Source organism: Sebastes umbrosus, chromosome 2, assembly GCF_015220745.1.
Source record: "Sebastes umbrosus isolate fSebUmb1 chromosome 2, fSebUmb1.pri, whole genome shotgun sequence".
NCBI classification, from domain to species: domain Eukaryota; kingdom Metazoa; phylum Chordata; class Actinopteri; order Perciformes; family Sebastidae; genus Sebastes; species Sebastes umbrosus.
Window position 1 is genome coordinate 17,053,635 of NC_051270.1, and position 19,215 is coordinate 17,072,849.

Genomic DNA, 19,215 nt, shown 5'->3' on the forward strand with positions numbered 1-19,215 from the left:
CATACTGTCCACATACTTTTGTTTTTCATGTTGAGGAATCTCAGAAGAAACAATGATTCAGTACAGAACCACGGCTGTCTTCTCCAGTTGGTACAAAATACAATTTAGGACAAAACATGGAATTACCTCAAGTATTTGTCCATATAATGCACATTGCATTATACATGTGTCACTGCATTAACCATCTTGCTTTTGCCCAAGTAACCCGTCTCTGCAGGAGGAAATATCGGCATTGTTCTGAAATTTGAGGCTTAGCAGAAATTTAAATTCGTCATTACAGCACAATTGTACTGTGGCTTATGTGGTTATTAGGACCTCTATATGATGCCATGTAATTCATTATTAATTAAACGGTCTAGCAGGATTTTTAAACTAATGTTGCCCAAAATATTGCCTCACTGCACGGCATATATAAGCTCCAAACCAGAGGGACAACATTTAACTGACAGATGGAAAAAGCTTTAAATATAAAAGTTTCAGAATACATGTAAAATACATGTTCATCCCACAATTGAGTTTTTTGCAGATAAATAAGCAGACCAAAATACTCAACACTGTTTAGTTTATATATATAAATGCATTTATTTAAGTTAATCATTTCTCCTCATTCAAAGTTGAATTTTCTGCAGTTTCTATAAAACAAGGGACAGTTAGAAGCGCTGTACAGTCTGACAACAAAACTAGGAACCGCGGCTGAGTACACTGTGTATATATGTACATACTGTACACACACTGATGTAGGTATATACAAAAATATACACTTTTACATGTGTGACCCCTCGTGCCATATCGTTCAATGAAGCCACACTCTTAGAAAACACCCCATTAGTTCACCGATTACTGTTTCACCTTGTATCTGTCTTTACTGGTTGATGAGACGTGTACAATATTTTGTCTCGTGTGCACATTAAGCCACTCTTATGCCCCGACTCACACAAACTGTTACTGTTACTCGTAGCAAAAGATGGAGGAGCTTAAGCAGTCCTGAGCTGGATGTCTCAGCAGGGTTTTTCACATATCAGAGAGGGCTCTTCTTCTGTTAATCCTAAAAGGGGATTTGAGGTGGGCTGATGGGGGAAGACATCCCTCTAGTTAGGACATAGGACATAACTCTGCTCCCTGTTTGAGGGGGAAACGCTGAGAGAACAGAAAGCTGGACCTTTACACCTCCTCTCTTGTTAAATTCCATCAAATAAAGCTGTTTGTGATTATTTCCCTTCAAAACACACAGTGAGTATGAATAAAGTCCTGCTGGCTCAGCGGGGAAGACGCTCTTGTTCATTGACTGGTGTTCAGTTATATACGCCTCCTTTTAATGCTAATAGAGATGCCTGTTTGCAAGACTCTCTTTGAATGATGCTTTAAGCCAACGCACACACAGAGAGTTGGTTCTGCCTTTACCAGACATTTTGCAGACAATCAAATAAGGAAACCGACAGATTTGTACCCCGTGTCCATTATAAGACTGACACCAGATCAGCAGCTAAGAGACGTCCTCGCCCCGGCGTGTCCTGCAGGTCTAACTGAGACTGGGAAGAAGAATGAGATACACAACATATACTATGTGCAACGAGTTCTCTGCGACTCTTTCTGCATTTCCAAAGACTTTTACCCCCGTCTCATTCTTCTTCACAGAGAAAACAGGAAGGAAAACTTTGGCACATTGTGCTAAAGATGTAAACATTTAATCATCCAATCAAAACGAGGCGCTGGACTACTTAATTATTACAGTAATTTCCTCTGCGTATAACATAATAATAATAATAATAATAATAATAATAATAAAAAATAAAATAGCAATCTTTTCATCTTCACAAGAATAAGACTGGTTTAAAAAGAAAAAGGCTTTAACCAACATATGAACCGTTGTAGCAGACAGTATTGCCATGGTCACTCAGGTGTGTGCAGTTTGGGTCAGGTTGTACTGCAATAGAGGGCGCTATACACCACGAAAAACATCACCATGTTGTCCTAACTGAGGAGGACAAGGGCCAGATACTTTGAAAATGAAGACCTTCTTAGCACTGAACATTTAAGCATTGAAATTTGATGACAAATGTTAATACTTGAGGACTGCTGCGCAGTTTGATGCCAAAAAGATACCAGATTAGGAGGCTACAACATTTGTGTATCTGCCCCATTACCAGATCAAGACCTGATGCACTCTTATCATACATATGACGGAGATGTAAAGAAATAATAAAAATGATAGTACCTGCACCCAACTTATCTAAAGAAAACCCAAACCTCAGACCTGCCCTATGAATTATCAAGTTTACACCCATCATGCTCAAACAGCTGTTAGATCTACTGTATGGATGGAAAATGTACTTCAATTCCAATCAGCTCTTCAATATTACAATTATTGATTTGCAGCATACTTAAGAAATTAAGACACAACTGAGAATGTTTCATATTTTTCTTCAGTTTCCAAACAGAATGGCAAAAAAAACAACCTTTTCCAGTACTTAGCAGTAAATCCCCCCCATGCTTAACTTGACATCTAACTGAAACCTTCATCATTCATGGGGCCCTCGAGTCTGGTCACCATGGCAACAGAAAACTCTCCCCAAATCTAGGCTCTGGCCTCCCACCCGCGGGTCCAGTGCCTCGCAGCACAACGTAGCCACCTATCAAGTCACAGGATAGGCTTCTCAACCAGCTGCAGTCTCAGCTGACCTTCACTCGCTCTGCTTACAGTCGTGTGAATGTTTAAGACAAGGCAAACATCAGGTACAAGGAACAAAAATGGCAGAAAAGAAACAAAAGTGATGGAACGGAGGATGGAAAAGTATCAGACTACACAGCAAACATGACCAGCTGTCTTTGTCTGTTTCAGTAACTCAGTAAAAACAAAAACACCAACATTAACAAGTAAAGATGTGAATGTGAGAGAGAAACAGAGAGAAGATTTGTTTTTTAAAGAACACTTGAGGCGGAAACTTCTTTCTAGAATCAACTTGGAAATAGGGGATGTGATTTCTATAAGCCATTTCTGTTGTAAAGTAGAGCTGCAATGATTAACCGATTAGTCGTCAACTATTAAATTAATCGCCAACTATTTAAAAAATATTTTTTTTGGTTTGAGTCCATTTTTAAGAAAAATAAAGTAAAAACTCTGATTCCAGCTTCTTAAATGTGAATATTTTCTGGTTTCTTTACTCCTCTTTGACAGTAAACTGAATATCTTTGAGTTTTGGACAAAACAAGACATTTGAGGACGTCATCTTGGGCTTTGGGAAACATTGATCAGCATTTTCTGACATTTTATAGACCAAACAACTAATCGATTAATCAAGAAAATAATCAACAATGAAAATAATTGTTAGTTGCAGCCCTACTGTGCAGCGTCTCTGTTCAAAGATGTTTTGTGTGTTAAAGTAGTTGACAAGTGATGAGTCACTCCGAATTTAATCAAAACCAATTTCCCCAAACTGTACCAGCATTACTCATCGGTGACTAACAGCACAGTTAAAATTAACCCATGTTGAAGCCCTAGAGAGACTAGTGTTGCACAACAGGCATCAGGTAACTGACTAGCAAACAGATACACGTACTGTAAATGGTATCAGTAACACTATCAGATAACAAAAAACTAATAAGTGGCACGATGCCGTTTGGTGACACGGAGATTTTCCACAGAATAAAGTAAAAATATATCTCATTAGTACTTTGTATCATCAGAAACTGAGCAGTCCTGCTTGTGCAATCGGAAAAACCTGCTCACCCTCCGGCAGAAACAGAGCGAGGACAAACAGTAAAACCTTGTTTATTGCAGTTTTAAACTCCTGAACAGATGGCTCATCTAACAGGCACAATGAAGAAAAATGAACATGTTGATGGGAACCTCTACTGACCGAGTGTAACTGTGGGAGCTGGTTGGTGGTACATGCAGCTAGAAGGAGCATGCACATTTCATACAGTTTGACTAGAGTCAGGACACCGTTTGCTTTTTGCATGACAGACTGGAATAAGCAAGGTTTTACTGTGTCAACAAAAAGAGGGACGTCAAGTCTGAAAACGTTAGCCTCATATGAGCACTGGTGTTTCCTTCTATTGCCGTGCAAGAGCAGGCAGGTGTGTGTGTTGAAAGCACAGAAACAAACATCTCAATCATGAGTAACATTATAAATGTCATTATTATCCTTTTGCAGCCAAGCCCTGTTACCTCTAGAGAAAAAGCTGCACCATTAAATCCAGTTTGGGTGTGATTATTAGACAGTAACTTTCCCACGATGGCAATATTATTAGACACAGGCAAAGAAAATGATCTGAGCAGGAAAAAAAGATGTATAAAGTGAGCCGCTCCGCAGGGAGCAGTTAGAGAGCAGCGAGAGTATGTAAAGAAAAAACTCTTTTAATCGCTCCTCTGGTGTTCCTGAAACACAAAAACATCCATTTGAAATTTGGTTCCATTTTTTTGACAAAAGTAAAGACAGAAAAAAAAGACTGTTAAGAGATTTTTTTTTTTTTTTTCGGTGGATTGTTTCTTTAGAGACATAATGGTGCAGAAGTGAAGATGCTGTGGCAGCCAGTGCTACAGCCGGACGACAAACAGTAAATCCTGAGGGGTGGCTTCAAGACACTTCCTGGTTTCAGGAACTGCACTTCCGGCCAAACCAAACCGGCGTCAGGCCCCCGTTCAAAGCAGAGAAGCTCCTCCCTGCACCCCCTCAACCCTCCCCAAGATGCAATCTGTAGGAAAAACTGTCAAAGCAGGACACACAGCTTCTTCTTCTATCCACTTTGCCTCTCTTTTCTCTGTTGATCCTGTGAACCAATGAGAGTAAACGAGAGGAATAGCTCAAGGAATCGAGTCCATTTTCCTCCCTTCACATTGCTCTACACCCAAACGTCAGCGAAACCACAACCTGAGGCCTCCGTCTGCCGTTAGAGGCTCCAACTCGGTGTGGTGAAACAAAGAGAGAGAGAGAGCACCGGAGAGGAGCCAACACCAACGTCCCATTTATAAAAAAAAAAAAAAAAAAAAAGCTCCTGCCAAACCTCCGTGAAATAAAAAATATTATTAATAATAAAATAAAATAATTACAAAGTAAAAAGAGTTCTACCTCACCAGCATTAAAGAAAGTAAAAGAAGAAAATTTGCTTCTGGAACCATCAATGAAAAAACACTGAGGTATGTAGTTTGGATGGAAAGCCTCTTCATCGCTTTTATCCTCATCATGATCATCACTGTCACCATCCATCCACCAAACACAGTCAGTTTCCTGTTTATGTTTCCATCATGGTCTACAAGCCCCTCCCCCAGTGGGTGTGGCTCTTTGTTGTTTTGGGTGGGGTGAGGGTGGGGGAGAGGTGTATAGACGTGACTGGCTGCACCTCTGAGGAGGAGCGAGAGGGATCCATTTATCCATCAAGTTTGTCTTTCTCCTAGAGGTTTCCATCTCTTTATCCGCATCTCAGAGTCTGTTGGTGTCTCTATCAGTATCCAGCTTTTCCCAGGCTCTGTAGCGCCCCCTAGGATTGTAAGTTCAGGGTGAATTTCCACTGTTGGTTGAGGCTCGGGCTGCAGACCTCCACGGTGAGCCCGCCCATCCTGGCACTGCGGCTATCCAGACAGAGGTTACTGCCCACGTGGCGAAGCTTCGAGTTGGACTCAATCTGCTCCCATTTCTAGTGAGACACAACAACGTCATGACATAAACATAAGAAGTATAAAAATGTTTACTTTACGAATGAGTCAAACAGTCCAACCCAGCTGGTTGTTTTTACCTGTCTGCTGTCGTTCTCTCGACAGCCTTGTAGTTTGATGAGGGAGCCGGCCGTTCTGTCCACCACAGTCAGACACAAGTCCATGTGTTTCACTGACTTATCTTTGGTCAGCGCCCATTCCTTTACAAACATGGATATATGTAAAACCATTAGCATAAATGCACTTCTGCATGCCAACATACAGATGTTAAGGATGTTCTGAGCAAGCAATGATGTCCCATGTACCACTGTCAGGATAAAGTAACAGTTTGAGCAAATATGACAAAAAGTTATGTTAGTTAAAGTTAACAACTGCAGCTTTAATGGTCGTAAAATCAATCCAGTAAGAATGCTTGATAGCTGAATATTTGTTCAAACTGAGAAAAAGAAAAGCATCATGATCACTGCTTTTGTTTGTTTCTATTCTATTTTTTAAACAACAAAGTACGCAAACTTGTTTTAAACAAAGTTTTGAAGTCCACTTTCTCACTTATGACAACCAGCAAGGACTGAGAGTAACAGTGGCATTGGATCAGGTTTAAAATATCAAATACCAATCGAACAAAGGATGTCTTCATTAGATTTGTTGATCCAGTACGTCTTAAAGGAAATGTCAGACCAGCTCTTTACATCAACACATAAAAAGGAACACTGATTGTCTATTATGGTTTGTACTGCGCTGATTTAACAAACTGCAACAGATAATAAGTGGTGGGGTTGAGTGACTTCATTACAGTATCTGTGTTATATCGTACTCTCTACAGTAGAACTGACACCCACAGGAAGAATTATTAGTGTGCATCAAGACGTGCCCCCTCAAAGCCTAAAGAGCCGTGTTGTCATTTACACGTCTAATTAAATACAGCGTCAGTTAATTTCAAGCTAGATTTGAGACCGTATAATTTGTTTTTTAAAAATGAAAATTTACTCATGTGGCAAGATTTGCAATATTGCAAAAATGACGAGGGTAAACCAGACGTGTAAAACCAACAGACTCCATAACTGACGCCAGTTGTCCCAGTAAGACCACCACACCTGTCATCCTATTTTAGGAAGGAACTATTTGAGAAACTGCAGACACAAACACATTCAAAGTGCTCTAAGAACAATGTTAAAATTAAGGAAGATACTTGGCTTTAAGTCTCACCTGACCTTTGTTTTAAAACACGTTTTCTTTTTTTAGTAACTACAGTCTTAATAATAAAATCACATTGTGTGCAACATTTGACCTTTAATAGTTGAATCCTGTGACCTACCCCTTGTGCTCTCACCACCACTAGTCACCACCACCACTTCCAACCAAGGTGTATTTAGAGCAAAGGATTTGATAAGCTGACCTGCGTGTGTTGCCGTAGTAACGCTACCTGGTTTCCCCCGGCGTTGTGGCATTCGTAGACGCCCACCACGCCGTCCGCAAAATGACCCAGGGTGTCCAGACAGTTTCCTCCCTGCTGCAAGGCTCCAAACGCGATGTCCTGGTGGTCCGGGACTCTGAACACACACAAACACCGTGTTTTTAAATATATTAAATCTACGATGCTTGTATCAAATCTACAAAGATATTAAGGCTTAATAGTAATATAGTAATAGTTTAATAGTGGAGCCTTGAGGAAAATAGTTAGGGGAACACTGCTATAGAGGACAGAAATAGGGTGAGCTAAAAAGAGAGAACAATGTTTTTGTACCACTTTCTTCTGATAAATAGGACAATATAACCTTATTACATCTTAAATTATTAAAATTCAGATCTGTTACATTTTTACATTATTAATCTCATTCATGTAAGTGACAAATTACACACCTGCCAAAATTTAATAATGTGCCTGAGTCATAATTGCTAGAGCGGGTTATTCATTACTGTCACCACAGTCATTTGCGAGTCTTATTAAAGTATGAAACATTAGATCGCAGCACACTGGAGATCACAGTCACGCCGATACTCCTGGCAGAGCTGCGGTGTCTTACAAACCAAGCCCTCCTAATACTGAAACTGCAAACCCAGCTGGGAGGATTAGTCTTATTCCGTAATATTATATATTGTGTCACACCATGTACCGTATCATATTACATAAAATGCTGTAATTATCTTACCGCAGTTCAGGGTAGACGTTCTCCAGGTACCATTTGAATGGCTGGCATCCTAATCTCTTCTTCATCTCCAGACGACTCTGGATACTGAGAGAGAGAGAGAGAGAGAGAGAGAGAGAGAGAGAGAGAAAGAGAGAGAGAATTAGAGGGTTGATCACTTGTGGTTCTCAAAACGTTTCCCAACATTGATTAAATCATAGCCACTCTGTGTCTGAGGTTGCATCCTTTGGGGAAAATAACTGCTTAGGCTGGCACTGGAGGGAGATGCCCAAAGTGTTCCCACAAGGTCACATAATGAGCATTTTTATCTTTGTCCAGCTGCACTGTATGGATGTGAGAGTACTTATTGTTGTGTGGCCAATTCTGAGAAAAAAAGGTGAGAACGAAGCAGCAGTTAGCTAATTTACAGATAAAGGGAAATAAAATAACAGAAAACCCCAAAGCCTCTCGTCTCTAGCCTGTTTAATATCCATCTACCCCTTTTTCTTTTACGTGGATCCTCGCTCCTCTTTTCCAGTGCCTTGCGTGTCCATCATGTTCCTTTGCTTTGACGTATGCTGTCATAATCTAACACTAATCCCTTCAGCACGTCAAAGCAGTCTATTGACTTTTTGCCCTCTTTTTAAGCCACATTAACTGCCTTGTGTCACCTCATTGAAAGGGGGTAACTGACTTCTTTTACAGCTGACATGCTGCTAATTGGCAATCCTATTAATATTCCCATTCACGTGGCTGCCTTTGTGACTTCATGATTTAGCTACATTATGCCGTAGGGCTCATACTTCACGGTACTTACTTTCCGTAGGGGACGTTTCTCGCCGAGGGGACGGCAGCGTAGTAGAAGTTTTTATACTCGTCCATCCACACCTCTGCTGCTCTCCTCGTGTTCCTGAGAGGGAGGTGAGAGGAGAAAAATGAGGGAAGGGTGACGGACGGGGAGGAAATGGGGAGAGGTGTGACGGAAGACAGACAAAAGGAGACATGAAACCGAGAGCAGGTGAGGAAGATTAAGGTTAGAGAAGGAAATTAAAACAGATAGAGAGTGTGATAGAAGAAGAAAATGAGACGGGGAGTGGCAGCGACAGAGAGATGTCTGTTACCCAGACATAACCAGTCATCTCCAAACTGGACATGCTGAGTGGGACACATGGCGCTAGACAGACAAAACCTTGCACAAACTCTTTTTCATACACCTCTACAGCCATAAGAGGGCAGAGTGCCACTGGTTAAACAGACAAATGTGAATGAGTGCTTATTTTTCCAGTTACTGCATTCACTGGTCAACAGTGTGTCTGTGTGTCACCAAGCCCGGTCATGACATTTTGTCAAATTTCCATTTTTTAGATGATGTGCAATAGTACTATCAGACCATGGCTACGTTCCAATCTTTTTACTCTTAGTACGTACTGCAGCTGCCCTTACAAAGTACATACTCCTGCATGCAGTGTGCATACATTTGGGACATACTACTTTGTCTTTGACCCCCTTGCTCATAAATCCACTGTGCAGAGGATGTGTGTGAACATAGCCAGAAAAGCTTGCTGGCTTGCATACTGCAAATTCCGACCGGATGTAGTAGGACATCCTGGTATTTTTGGCATACTGCATTTGACATACTATGTATTAGGACATATTAAATATTTTTCTGGCATACTAAATGGTATGGTAGTATGGGTATTGGAACACACAGCATTTGTCAGCTGGAGTCAGAATAAAACACAACTTGATCATCTATTCTTTCTATAACAGGGGTTTTAAATGTGTGACACTGTATGGGCTCTGATACAGTCAAGACAGCACTGGATTACTGTGATACTGAAGAAATCGTTATGATTCTCAGGCAAGTTCTGGAGTTATTATCCTTTTTCTTGGCGGATTTATGGACTTTTATTTGCGATGGACATACTGAACATAAAAATATGTGTATTATATCTGTGTGTTCATATTTGATGGAGTTAAAGACTGGAGTACCAGACTGTTAGAATACACATACATTGAGGCAAGTAAACGCTAGTATGCAAATATGATGCAGCTGCACTGTTTTATATACCTGAGGTCTTTCTCATGAAGTGGGATTACTGAGTTAGCACAAAAAAACAGAAATCCATGATCCACATTTGGAGGATATTCACTCAGAACGGTGAACACACTTTAGGTTTTACTCAGCACAGTGATCAAGCTAACTTCATTAGAGCTGATTAATCAATTCATTGACAGTACAATTAATCAGCAGCCATTTGTATAATTGCTTCAGTTGTTTATTTGAAGCAAAAATACCAAACATTCCCTTGTTTCCAGCTTGTCAATTGTGAGGATCTGGTGTTTTTTTTGTCATGTTTGGGTTTTGGACTGTCAGTCGTACAAAACAAGCAATCTGAAGACGTCACCTTGGGCTTTAGTAAATTGTGATTGTCATTTTCTGACAGTTTTTAGACCAAACGATTAAACAAGAAAGTAATTGTCAGATTAATCAATGCTGAAAATAATTGTTAGTTGCAGCCCTAAACTTTATTAATAGAGCATCATGAGACAGGTCTCAGGTGAGTGTCATAAAACATCTGAAGAAGTTGTGACTGCAAAGACTGATAGAAGGTCTTATGATTCGTCAAATATAGCCTCGATCTGTTCCAGACAGGTACAGGACTGTTAATCTTTAAAGTGGCACTGTGATGAGTGACACAAGTCATTTATTCTTACAAACAAGCCAGCAAGGAAACTGTGTGCTGGTGCTCAGAAAGGCTGGAATGATGCCTCAACACAGTGAACTTCTGGTACAATGAATGTCTCAGTTTCAAACACTGAGGAGTAGTTTCTTGTCTTAATGAATGTCCAGACATTTCCAAACACATTTCTAACATCTATTTACTGGACTAAAAGACCCCAAAACCATCAACGCTGGCATCTGAAAATCAGTGAACTCAAAAAATCTGATTGGTGGCGGTGACACAAGATACTGTTTCAATACTTTTCACTATAACTATTTTCAACATGCAACTTGCTTTGCCTTATGCAGAAATCTTTGTATTTCATCCTGATCCACCTGGAGCCCTGCAACCTACTATAATATAAGGTGGTCCTTGACCAAACAAATTCTTATTCGATTTACACTTCACACTTCATAATTTAATCGACAGATCTGTAAATCGGATTTTCTCCACAAAGAATCACACAAAAGCCTCACTTTAAATATTGTGTTTACCAGAGACGTGCTCATTAATTTCTTGGAAATAAGTCATTCAGCATGAAAAAAGCTTAAAAAATGAATAATCAACAACAGAAATCTTAATCGACTAAGACCAAAACGGCCGATAAGTCAACTAATCAACTAAGAGGGGCGGCCATACTGTAGACAGTGCACTCCTTGGGAACTTTATATGGGGTCTAGAGGGGCTTTTCTTAACACTGATGTAAGTTGGTCCTGTCTCCACATTTTCTATACACTGCACTTGGATATTTGGGAAATGCTGCTCCCAGAACAATTATAAAGCCATCCAAGCAGACAAAAAAGACTCCCCACGGTCACCGCCAGCAGACACAGGGACGGTGTCTGGAGCTTTATTCAAGACTGAAGGGCAAGACGATGAACTGTAGCAGCCTCAGAGCACAGATGAAGCTGTTCTGCATGGTGAGTCTCCGTTGTTGAGGCTGATACACGAGAACCCCACTGCACCCATCAGTTAATAAATTATTTTGTGAAATACTGGAAAGGGTTATTATGCAACTACTTTTGAGGCTGCTGAAATTTGGTCACATCCACAGCCAGCATGTTATAACAAGCTCTGAAACTGTTTGATCTAATGTTTGAGTTCATACATATCCACTGGAGTCTTTTCTTTTTTGGTTTCATCCAGCTCAGGGTCCATTCACAATTCATAAGAATTACTCCAGTTTTTTGTAGTATTATTAAGATGTCAGTGCTCTTTACTAGTGCGCTGTTGGATTCATTTCTAGCCATCAGGAAACATTTAGTCATCACAAATCTCACTCAGCATCTCAGTGTGACCATTTCAGACGCCAACTTAAAGTCAAGATGAAAAATGCCTTTTTAACCCTTTTAGACCACATCCTTAGTCATAATAATAATAATAATAACAATTATAATAATAATAATAATTCATTTAACTTAAATAGCACACTTTAAAATACAGCAAAATCGCAAGGTGCTTAACATAAAGGGTAAAACAATCATAAAACAAGGTTTAAAAAAATCATGCAATTAAAAGCGTTAAAATAGGATACATAAAAAAAGAACAAAGTTACACGTAAATGACATTACTATAAAATGTAATAATTAAAAACTCTTATTACGTGGCTTTGTTAAATACTCATTCTGATTGGTCAATCACAGCGTTCTACGCTCTGTTATCTTTATAACAGATCGTTGCTATGTATAACAGACCGTTGCTACGTATAACAAACCGTTGCTATGGGCACAGCTCTGATCTCGGACTCTGGCGGACTTGTGTCAAATGATTGATTTCTTAAGTAAGGAGCCGTGTAATAAGCGGGATAATGTACAGCTAGGGGGATGCAAGACCACTGGGCTTCGTGGTCCTGTCGGGGTTTATTTCACAACAATGACCGGCTCGCTGTACATTATCTCTTACTTGTGCACCTATTTACTATATATATATATATATATATATATGTGCCAAAAAAATCTATTTCTTCATATTTTCATATCAGAATCTTATCAATTGTTCCTGTAAAATAAATGACGTGTGCTTACGTAAGCTAGTACCAACCAATTTCAGCCATAATATCATGACATCCATCCAACCTTCAATCTGCAACTTTTAGCGACAACGGAGGCGTGCGTGCTGTAGCTCTGCATCACGCTACATTCTAAGCCCGCCCACTTTTTAGCGGTCCAATCAAATGCGAAGGATTTCATTTAAATCCCTCTTGTAACTGTACACCGCTCAAATACGCCGTTTTAATCAGGAATATGTCCCAGTGCAGAAGCTAAAGACGCTCCAACTCCTGTTTGGCTGGGATATTAAGATAGAGATGAGACAAGCTCATTCCACAGATGCTCCACATTGTTGTTCTATTACACCCTTCATCTCTTATTTTTCCTCCCCAGTGCCAGAGAAACCACAGACACTTTAAATTCCCTGTTATCTGTGTGTTGACGTTCTTAATCAGGGCCATGCGGGCTTGTCGGGCTCGTTTCCAGGGGCGGTTGCTTGTAGTTGGAGAATGTTTCAAAGCAGAGATACATATCTTTCCGTGTATCATGTTTCCCATTACTGATGTTCACAGATTATGTTGTCACATTTAACAGAACTCTGAAGGGCAGCACATCCAAAAACAGATCTTTTATATCTAAGAGGAGCATTCTTTCTAATCTGAAGCCAATTTCCCCTGTGATTACTTTTGTTTTATTGTTTTTTAATTGTTGCTGCTTTGTTTTAATTATCCAACACTGGTTTAATTCTCAGAGCTGAAGTAAAACTCAATAAGCAATCAACCCAAATGAAAAAATGATACCAAAGTCAATCATGATTAAAATACATCCCAGACAAGAAATAATTATTGGTAGACTGTGCAATATATCATCACACTGATTTTAGATTAGATGCCATGTGGGGTTATGTTTATTGTAATATTATGGTGCAGAAATGTTGAGAAAAGGTCTGTTTAGTTTACCTTGCATGGCAGCTGTATACTCTCGATGTCACGAGATCGCGTGAGAATACAAAACACACGAAAATCAAGTAATTCGTTTATGTCCGACAAGCCGGAGAACGGACCGATCAGCATCTTTTGAGGAGCTGCTGGCAGCTACGGGCGTAGCTTAGGTGTGTGAGACGCGACACAGAGAGGCGAATGTTCGTTCTAAACAACAATGGCGGCTCCTGAAGAGGTTAGCGTAGCTGCAATAGCATCAGCTATATCTGGAGAATATTTCTTCATTGAAAAAGGAGCAAAGAACGGCACTGAAGGCTTTTCTCAATGGAAAAAATGATTTCGCTCTTCTCCCGACTGGCTTCGGCAAGAGTTTGATTGACAGATGGTTCATCCAATCACCTGCCAAGTATTTTGGTAGATGGTTCTGTGTAACTGCTGTTAATAATTTGTGTTGACTTTGACTGTGTAGTCATTGTTGGTGATTTCAACATCCATGTTGACAACCAACAGGACAGAGGGGTCAAAGAACTGTGTCAGGTTCTTGATAACTGGAATGAGTCAGCATGTGACGGAGCCCACACACAATAGCGGACACACTTTGGACTTAATCATATCAAAGGGCCTGAACATTTCCAAGGTTGTAGTGATGGATGTTGCTCTGTCTGATCATTCCTGTGTATTCTTTGAGAGTACTCTTCCTGTGCACAGAAGTGATCAGACAGAGGTAATCACAAAAAGGTATATCACTGAAAATACCAGTGATCAATTTGTTCAGGCTTTCTCTTCCACACCCACCCTCCCCTGGACCTCTGTCAATGAGCTTGTAGATAATTTCAATTCTAAAATTACAAATGTTATTGATACCATTGCACCCACCACGGTGAAGATTGTCTCTGGTAAGAAAAAATCTCCATGGAGAAATGCCATGCTGGTAAGAAATGAAAAAAAGAGTGTCGAAAAGCTGAACGCCAGTGGCGGAAAACAAATCTACAAGTTCATTATGACATCTATAAAGAGAGACTTTGCATTTATAATTCAGAACTGAGAAATGCAAGGCGGTCCTTCTTCTCTGACATCATCACCAAAAATAATAATAATGCACGTGCCCTGTTTGCTACTGTCGACAGGCTAACAAACCCTCCTGTGTCAGTAGCCTCTGAACTTTTATCCTCCAGGGCCTGCAATGAATTTGCTTCCTTTTTCACAGAAAAAATTCACAAAATCAGACAAGCCGTCACTTCCTCCATAGCAGGTACAGGATTTTTGTTGCCCCTGCGTCCACTTAAACCTGGTGCAAATAACATGACACAATTTTATCCAATAAATCAGACATACCTGGAGGAAATCATACAACATCTAAAATCCTCCTCATGCTGCCTTGACATTCTGCCAACAGGCCTTTTCAAAAAAGTATCAGATTGTATGGTCTCAGAGCTTTTACAGATTGTTAATGCATCTCTTGTTTCAGGAGTCTTCCCACAGGCCCTGAAAACTGCCGTCATCATCTGGCACTAAACAACTCTTGATGTCTTCCAGTCAGGTTTTCGACCTCACCACAGCACTGAGACTGCTCTTGTTAAGGTCTTCAAAGACATCCGATTGAACACAGACAGTGGTAGAATTACAGTTTTAGTTTTACTGGATCTCAGTGCTGCATTCGACACGGTTGACCATAATATATTACTGGACTGACTGGAAAACTGGGTGGGTATTTCTGGCATAGCACTCAGCTGGTTTAAATCCTATCTAAAAGACAGGGACTTCTTTGTGTCTATAGGTAATTGCAAATCTGAGCTGAACAAAATCACATGCGGAGTTCCCCGAGGCTCCATCTTGGGGCCTCTTTTGTTTAACATCTACATGCTCCCACTGGGTCAGATTTTTGAAAACAACAAAATAAATTACCATAACTATGCAGACGACACACAAATTTACATAACTCTATCACCAGGAGACTACAGTCCAATACAAGCACTGAGTGAGTGCATTGAACAAGTCAATAATTGGATGTGCCAGAATTTTCTTCAGCTGAACAAAGACAAAACTGAGGTCGTAGTTTTTGGAGCCAAAAAGGAAAGATTGAAGGTTAGTGCTCACCTACAATCTGTAATGTTAAAAAGCTCAGACCAAGCCAGAAACCTTGGTGTAGTCATGGACTCTGACCTGAGCATTAACAGCCATATTAAGACAATTACAAAGACAGCCTACTATCACCTGAAGAATATAGCAAGAATTAGTGGACTGATGTCTCAGCAGGATTTGGAAAAACTAGTCCATGCATTTATCTTAAGCCGACTTGACTACTGTAACGGCGTCTTTACTGGTCTTCCTAAAAAATCGATCGGACAGCTGCAACTGATTCAGAACGCTGCTGCTAAAGTCCTCACTAAGACCAAGAAAGTGGATCATATCAGTCCAGTTCTGAGGTCTCTACACTGGCTCCCTGTCTCTCAGAGAATTGATTTCAAAATACTTCTGCTGGTTTACAAAGCACTAAATGGTTTAGGGCCAAAATATATTTCTGATCTTCTGCTATGTTATGAACCATCCAGACCTCTCAGGTCATCTGGATCAGGTCTGCTTAGCGTCTCCAGAGTCAGAACTAAACATGCAGAAGCAGCATTCAGTTTTTATGCACCAAATATCTGGAACAAGCTCCCAGAAACCTGCAGGACCAACTCCAACTCTCACTTCTTTTAAATCAAAGCTTAAAACTTTCCTGTTTGCTGCTGCCTTTAATTAAACCAGTTAATGATCTGATACAGCACTAGAGCTTTTACTCCTTTGTGTTTTATTCTATTTTAACTTCTCTCCTAGCTTTTATTTTTAGCTTGTTTTTATTTTCTAATCTTTAATGTTTTAATGTTTTTATAACTGTTTTAATTATGTCTTAATGTTCTTTTGCACTTTGTCGCAATGTTCTTAAATGTTTATGTAAAGCACTTTGAATTGCCCTGTTGTTGAAATGTGCTATACAAATAAAGCTGCCTTGCCTTGCCTTGCCTAACAAACCATCTGGCGGGTCAGGTTCCCATCTAGCAGTAGGTATGTTCACATATTTACTTTAAAGAAATAGTTTGACATTTTGGGATATTCGCTTCGATGTGGACAGAAGGAGCTGAGGATCGAACAACCAACCCTGCGATTAGTAGATAACCCTGACTTAACGGCTCATTAAAGGGAAGCACAAGATGTCCAGTGTAGACGAAACAAATGGCAGCGATGTGACATGTGTGAATGGGAAATATTGTTCTTCACTAAATGAATGAATGAGCGTGATGGGTGGAGCCTGGATGGTTAATGAGTGTTCAATGTGTCTGTCTGTGTGTGTGTGTGTGTGTGTGTGTGTGTGTGTGTGTGTGTGTGTTTGTGTGTTACCTTGCAAACACAGTCCCGCTGCCCCCAGGGAAGGTGTATGGATGCTGTTTTCTAAAGACGTGGCCAACTCTGCTGCAGGGGATGATCTCCAGACTGCCAGCACACTGCCACACTCGAAATGAGATCTCTGAAACACACACACACAGGCCATAATAACACATTTGTTCCAACAAACTGTTTCTATAAATATATCACAGTTGATTATTAAAAGCAGTATGTAAGCAGTTTGTTAACTCAGGACATCTGCACCTCCTTAATGTCTTCAGTGAGCTGATATTGTCAGCATTGTATCTGAATAAGTGTTGTCTAAACGAGCACACAAGTAATTTAGTATCTGAATTATCAACCCAGCTCTGAATCATTGTGCCGTCTCGAGAGAAACATGAATCATTCTGTTTATTCTTGTCGATTTCCCAACTGAATTCAGACAAAGGCAACAGAGAGACACAGCTGTTATCATCTCATTGTGCTGTTTGCAAATGACCTCTATTGTGTGCACTACGGTTATTATCTCATTAACACTGTAATTTTCTAAAGATCAGCTGTAGTCTGGAAGACTCTTTTACCCGGATGTGACCACCAAATTACTTTAACTCTTCTCTTTATCATGTTCTTGGCACAGAAACCTGAGATGAACTCATGAGTTGATCACATCGAGAGACACATCGTTGGTACCAAATCTCAAGAGGCTGTGCAGATTTTACAAGTGAGCAGAAATCTGTTGTTTTTCAAGCCAAAAGCACATCATTTATGATGGACAGAAATTACTAATGTGTGCCCGTTTGAGACTTAAAGGAATAGTTCGACATAAACCCTGCTTAAACACTCAGAAAAACACAAATTTCTGCTTTTTTTCCCCCGATTATACAAATGAGATGTAACATGTTAATTAATGAACTTTAGAGGTGATGGAAGGCAGATTTTAGGGGTAACACTTCATTTTACAGGTCCGCAAATTTCATGGTAATTAAGTGATAATTAGCAAGTAACCTATTTGAAATTAGTTTGGAATTACTGCCAAATTATCCCAATATTTAACTCAAAAATTACTTTATTATAAACATTATTTAATAATTACATTCCGCTATTTCCCAATAGCTGGTAATTTATTTAATACATTTCCAGGAAAAGAATAGAAAGTTAATTGATTATTTCCATGTCTGCTGATAAATAGATAATAATTAGCAAATAACTTGTTAAATTTCTTAATAAACTCCCTGAATCATTACATTAGCTACCAGGTTACATTTGTGTAGACAATAAGTCACACAATGGTGAGATTTGTTCCTGATCAGAAGTGTCTTCTATTAGTTTTCCACCTCCGATGAAGAGCAGCGCACAGTCGCTTCTCAAGCCTGAGGGCCCTATTTTAACGATTATATGCTATTTCAGCATATAATTATTAAATAATGTTTATAATAATGTCATTTTTTTATCAATTTATAGGTCAATATTGGGGTAATTTGGCAGTAATTCCAAAGAAATTTCAATTATGTTACTTGCTAATTATCACCTAATTACCATGAAATTTGCAGACCTTTAAAATGAAGTGTTACCGATTTTAATTACTGCTGGGCAAAGACAGCCTAGCCGTATCCCCCTGTCTGGTATCACTCTTCTCATCTAACTCTCACAAGAAAGATAATAACTGCACTTCCCAAAATGTCAAACAATTTCTTTAAAGCCTGTAGCAAAACTCCTGACACGTCTGTCACCTCTGGAGGCTGATAGTCGGGGAATGAGACAGTCGGGGTGCAACACATAACAGCAGAGATGTGTACTGATGGTAAACACTGACGGTAGTTTACTTTCTCTACCTGGCACTTTACTTTCCACTCTTAATCACACTCTACTATTTGTTACTTTGTTTCTTTCACTCACCTAGTTTTTCTATTCCTCTGACATCCATTACTGTGTCATACTTTCATCTCTGAACCACCATCATCTGTCTGCTGTGATACTACTACGACTCCATGCTCCACTGTGACTCTACTGAATTTGCATTTGCACTTTAGCAGCACTCACCAAGGTTTTCTCCTCCCCATACATCCATCATCATGTCATACTTTCCCAGCAGCTCAAAGTAATCCTTATCCATGACAAATAGACCTCCTGCTATCATTGGAGTCCTGCCGGGGCAGAGAGAGAGAGAGAGAGCAGGTGAATGGAGCGAGGAAAAAAAGCGAGATTAGTAGTTGGTGGAAACTGGCAGACAAAAGGGAGTCTGCTGTGTGTGATCACTAGAGTGTGTGAGTGTGTCTGTCTTACTTACTTTATGGGGGCGATGGGGTTGCCTTGTCTGGCTCGTCTCTGCTCCAGAGTCATGTAGTCCCATTTAAATACCAAATTCCAGTCAAAACCTACCGACATAAACACAAACACACATACACATAAGAGGACGAC

The 19,215-nt window shown here is 39.9% G+C and overlaps 1 protein-coding gene across 3 annotated transcripts in view; it reads right to left on the reverse strand.

The window, feature by feature from the left end:
- Positions 1–3,753: 3,753 nt before the first annotated feature.
- galnt2 (UDP-N-acetyl-alpha-D-galactosamine:polypeptide N-acetylgalactosaminyltransferase 2) overlaps positions 3,754–19,215 on the reverse strand; it is a 67,499-nt gene continuing 52,037 nt past the window's right edge. Inside the window, exons 9-16 of one of the 3 annotated variants that reach the window (XM_037748904.1) lie at positions 19,085–19,172; positions 18,838–18,941; positions 16,813–16,939; positions 8,597–8,689; positions 7,804–7,887; positions 7,074–7,203; positions 5,734–5,853; positions 3,754–5,634 (exon numbers count right to left, since the gene is read on the reverse strand). In XM_037748904.1, the coding sequence (XP_037604832.1) occupies positions 5,479–5,634; positions 5,734–5,853; positions 7,074–7,203; positions 7,804–7,887; positions 8,597–8,689; positions 16,813–16,939; positions 18,838–18,941; positions 19,085–19,172 (902 nt within the window). In that variant the 3' untranslated portion in view covers positions 3,754–5,478. Of the gene's footprint in view, positions 5,635–5,733; positions 5,854–7,049; positions 7,204–7,803; positions 7,888–8,596; positions 8,690–16,812; positions 16,940–18,837; positions 18,942–19,084; positions 19,173–19,215 lie in introns of all 3 variants that reach the window. The other 2 variants (XM_037748895.1, XM_037748910.1) reach the window with 2 other exon arrangements.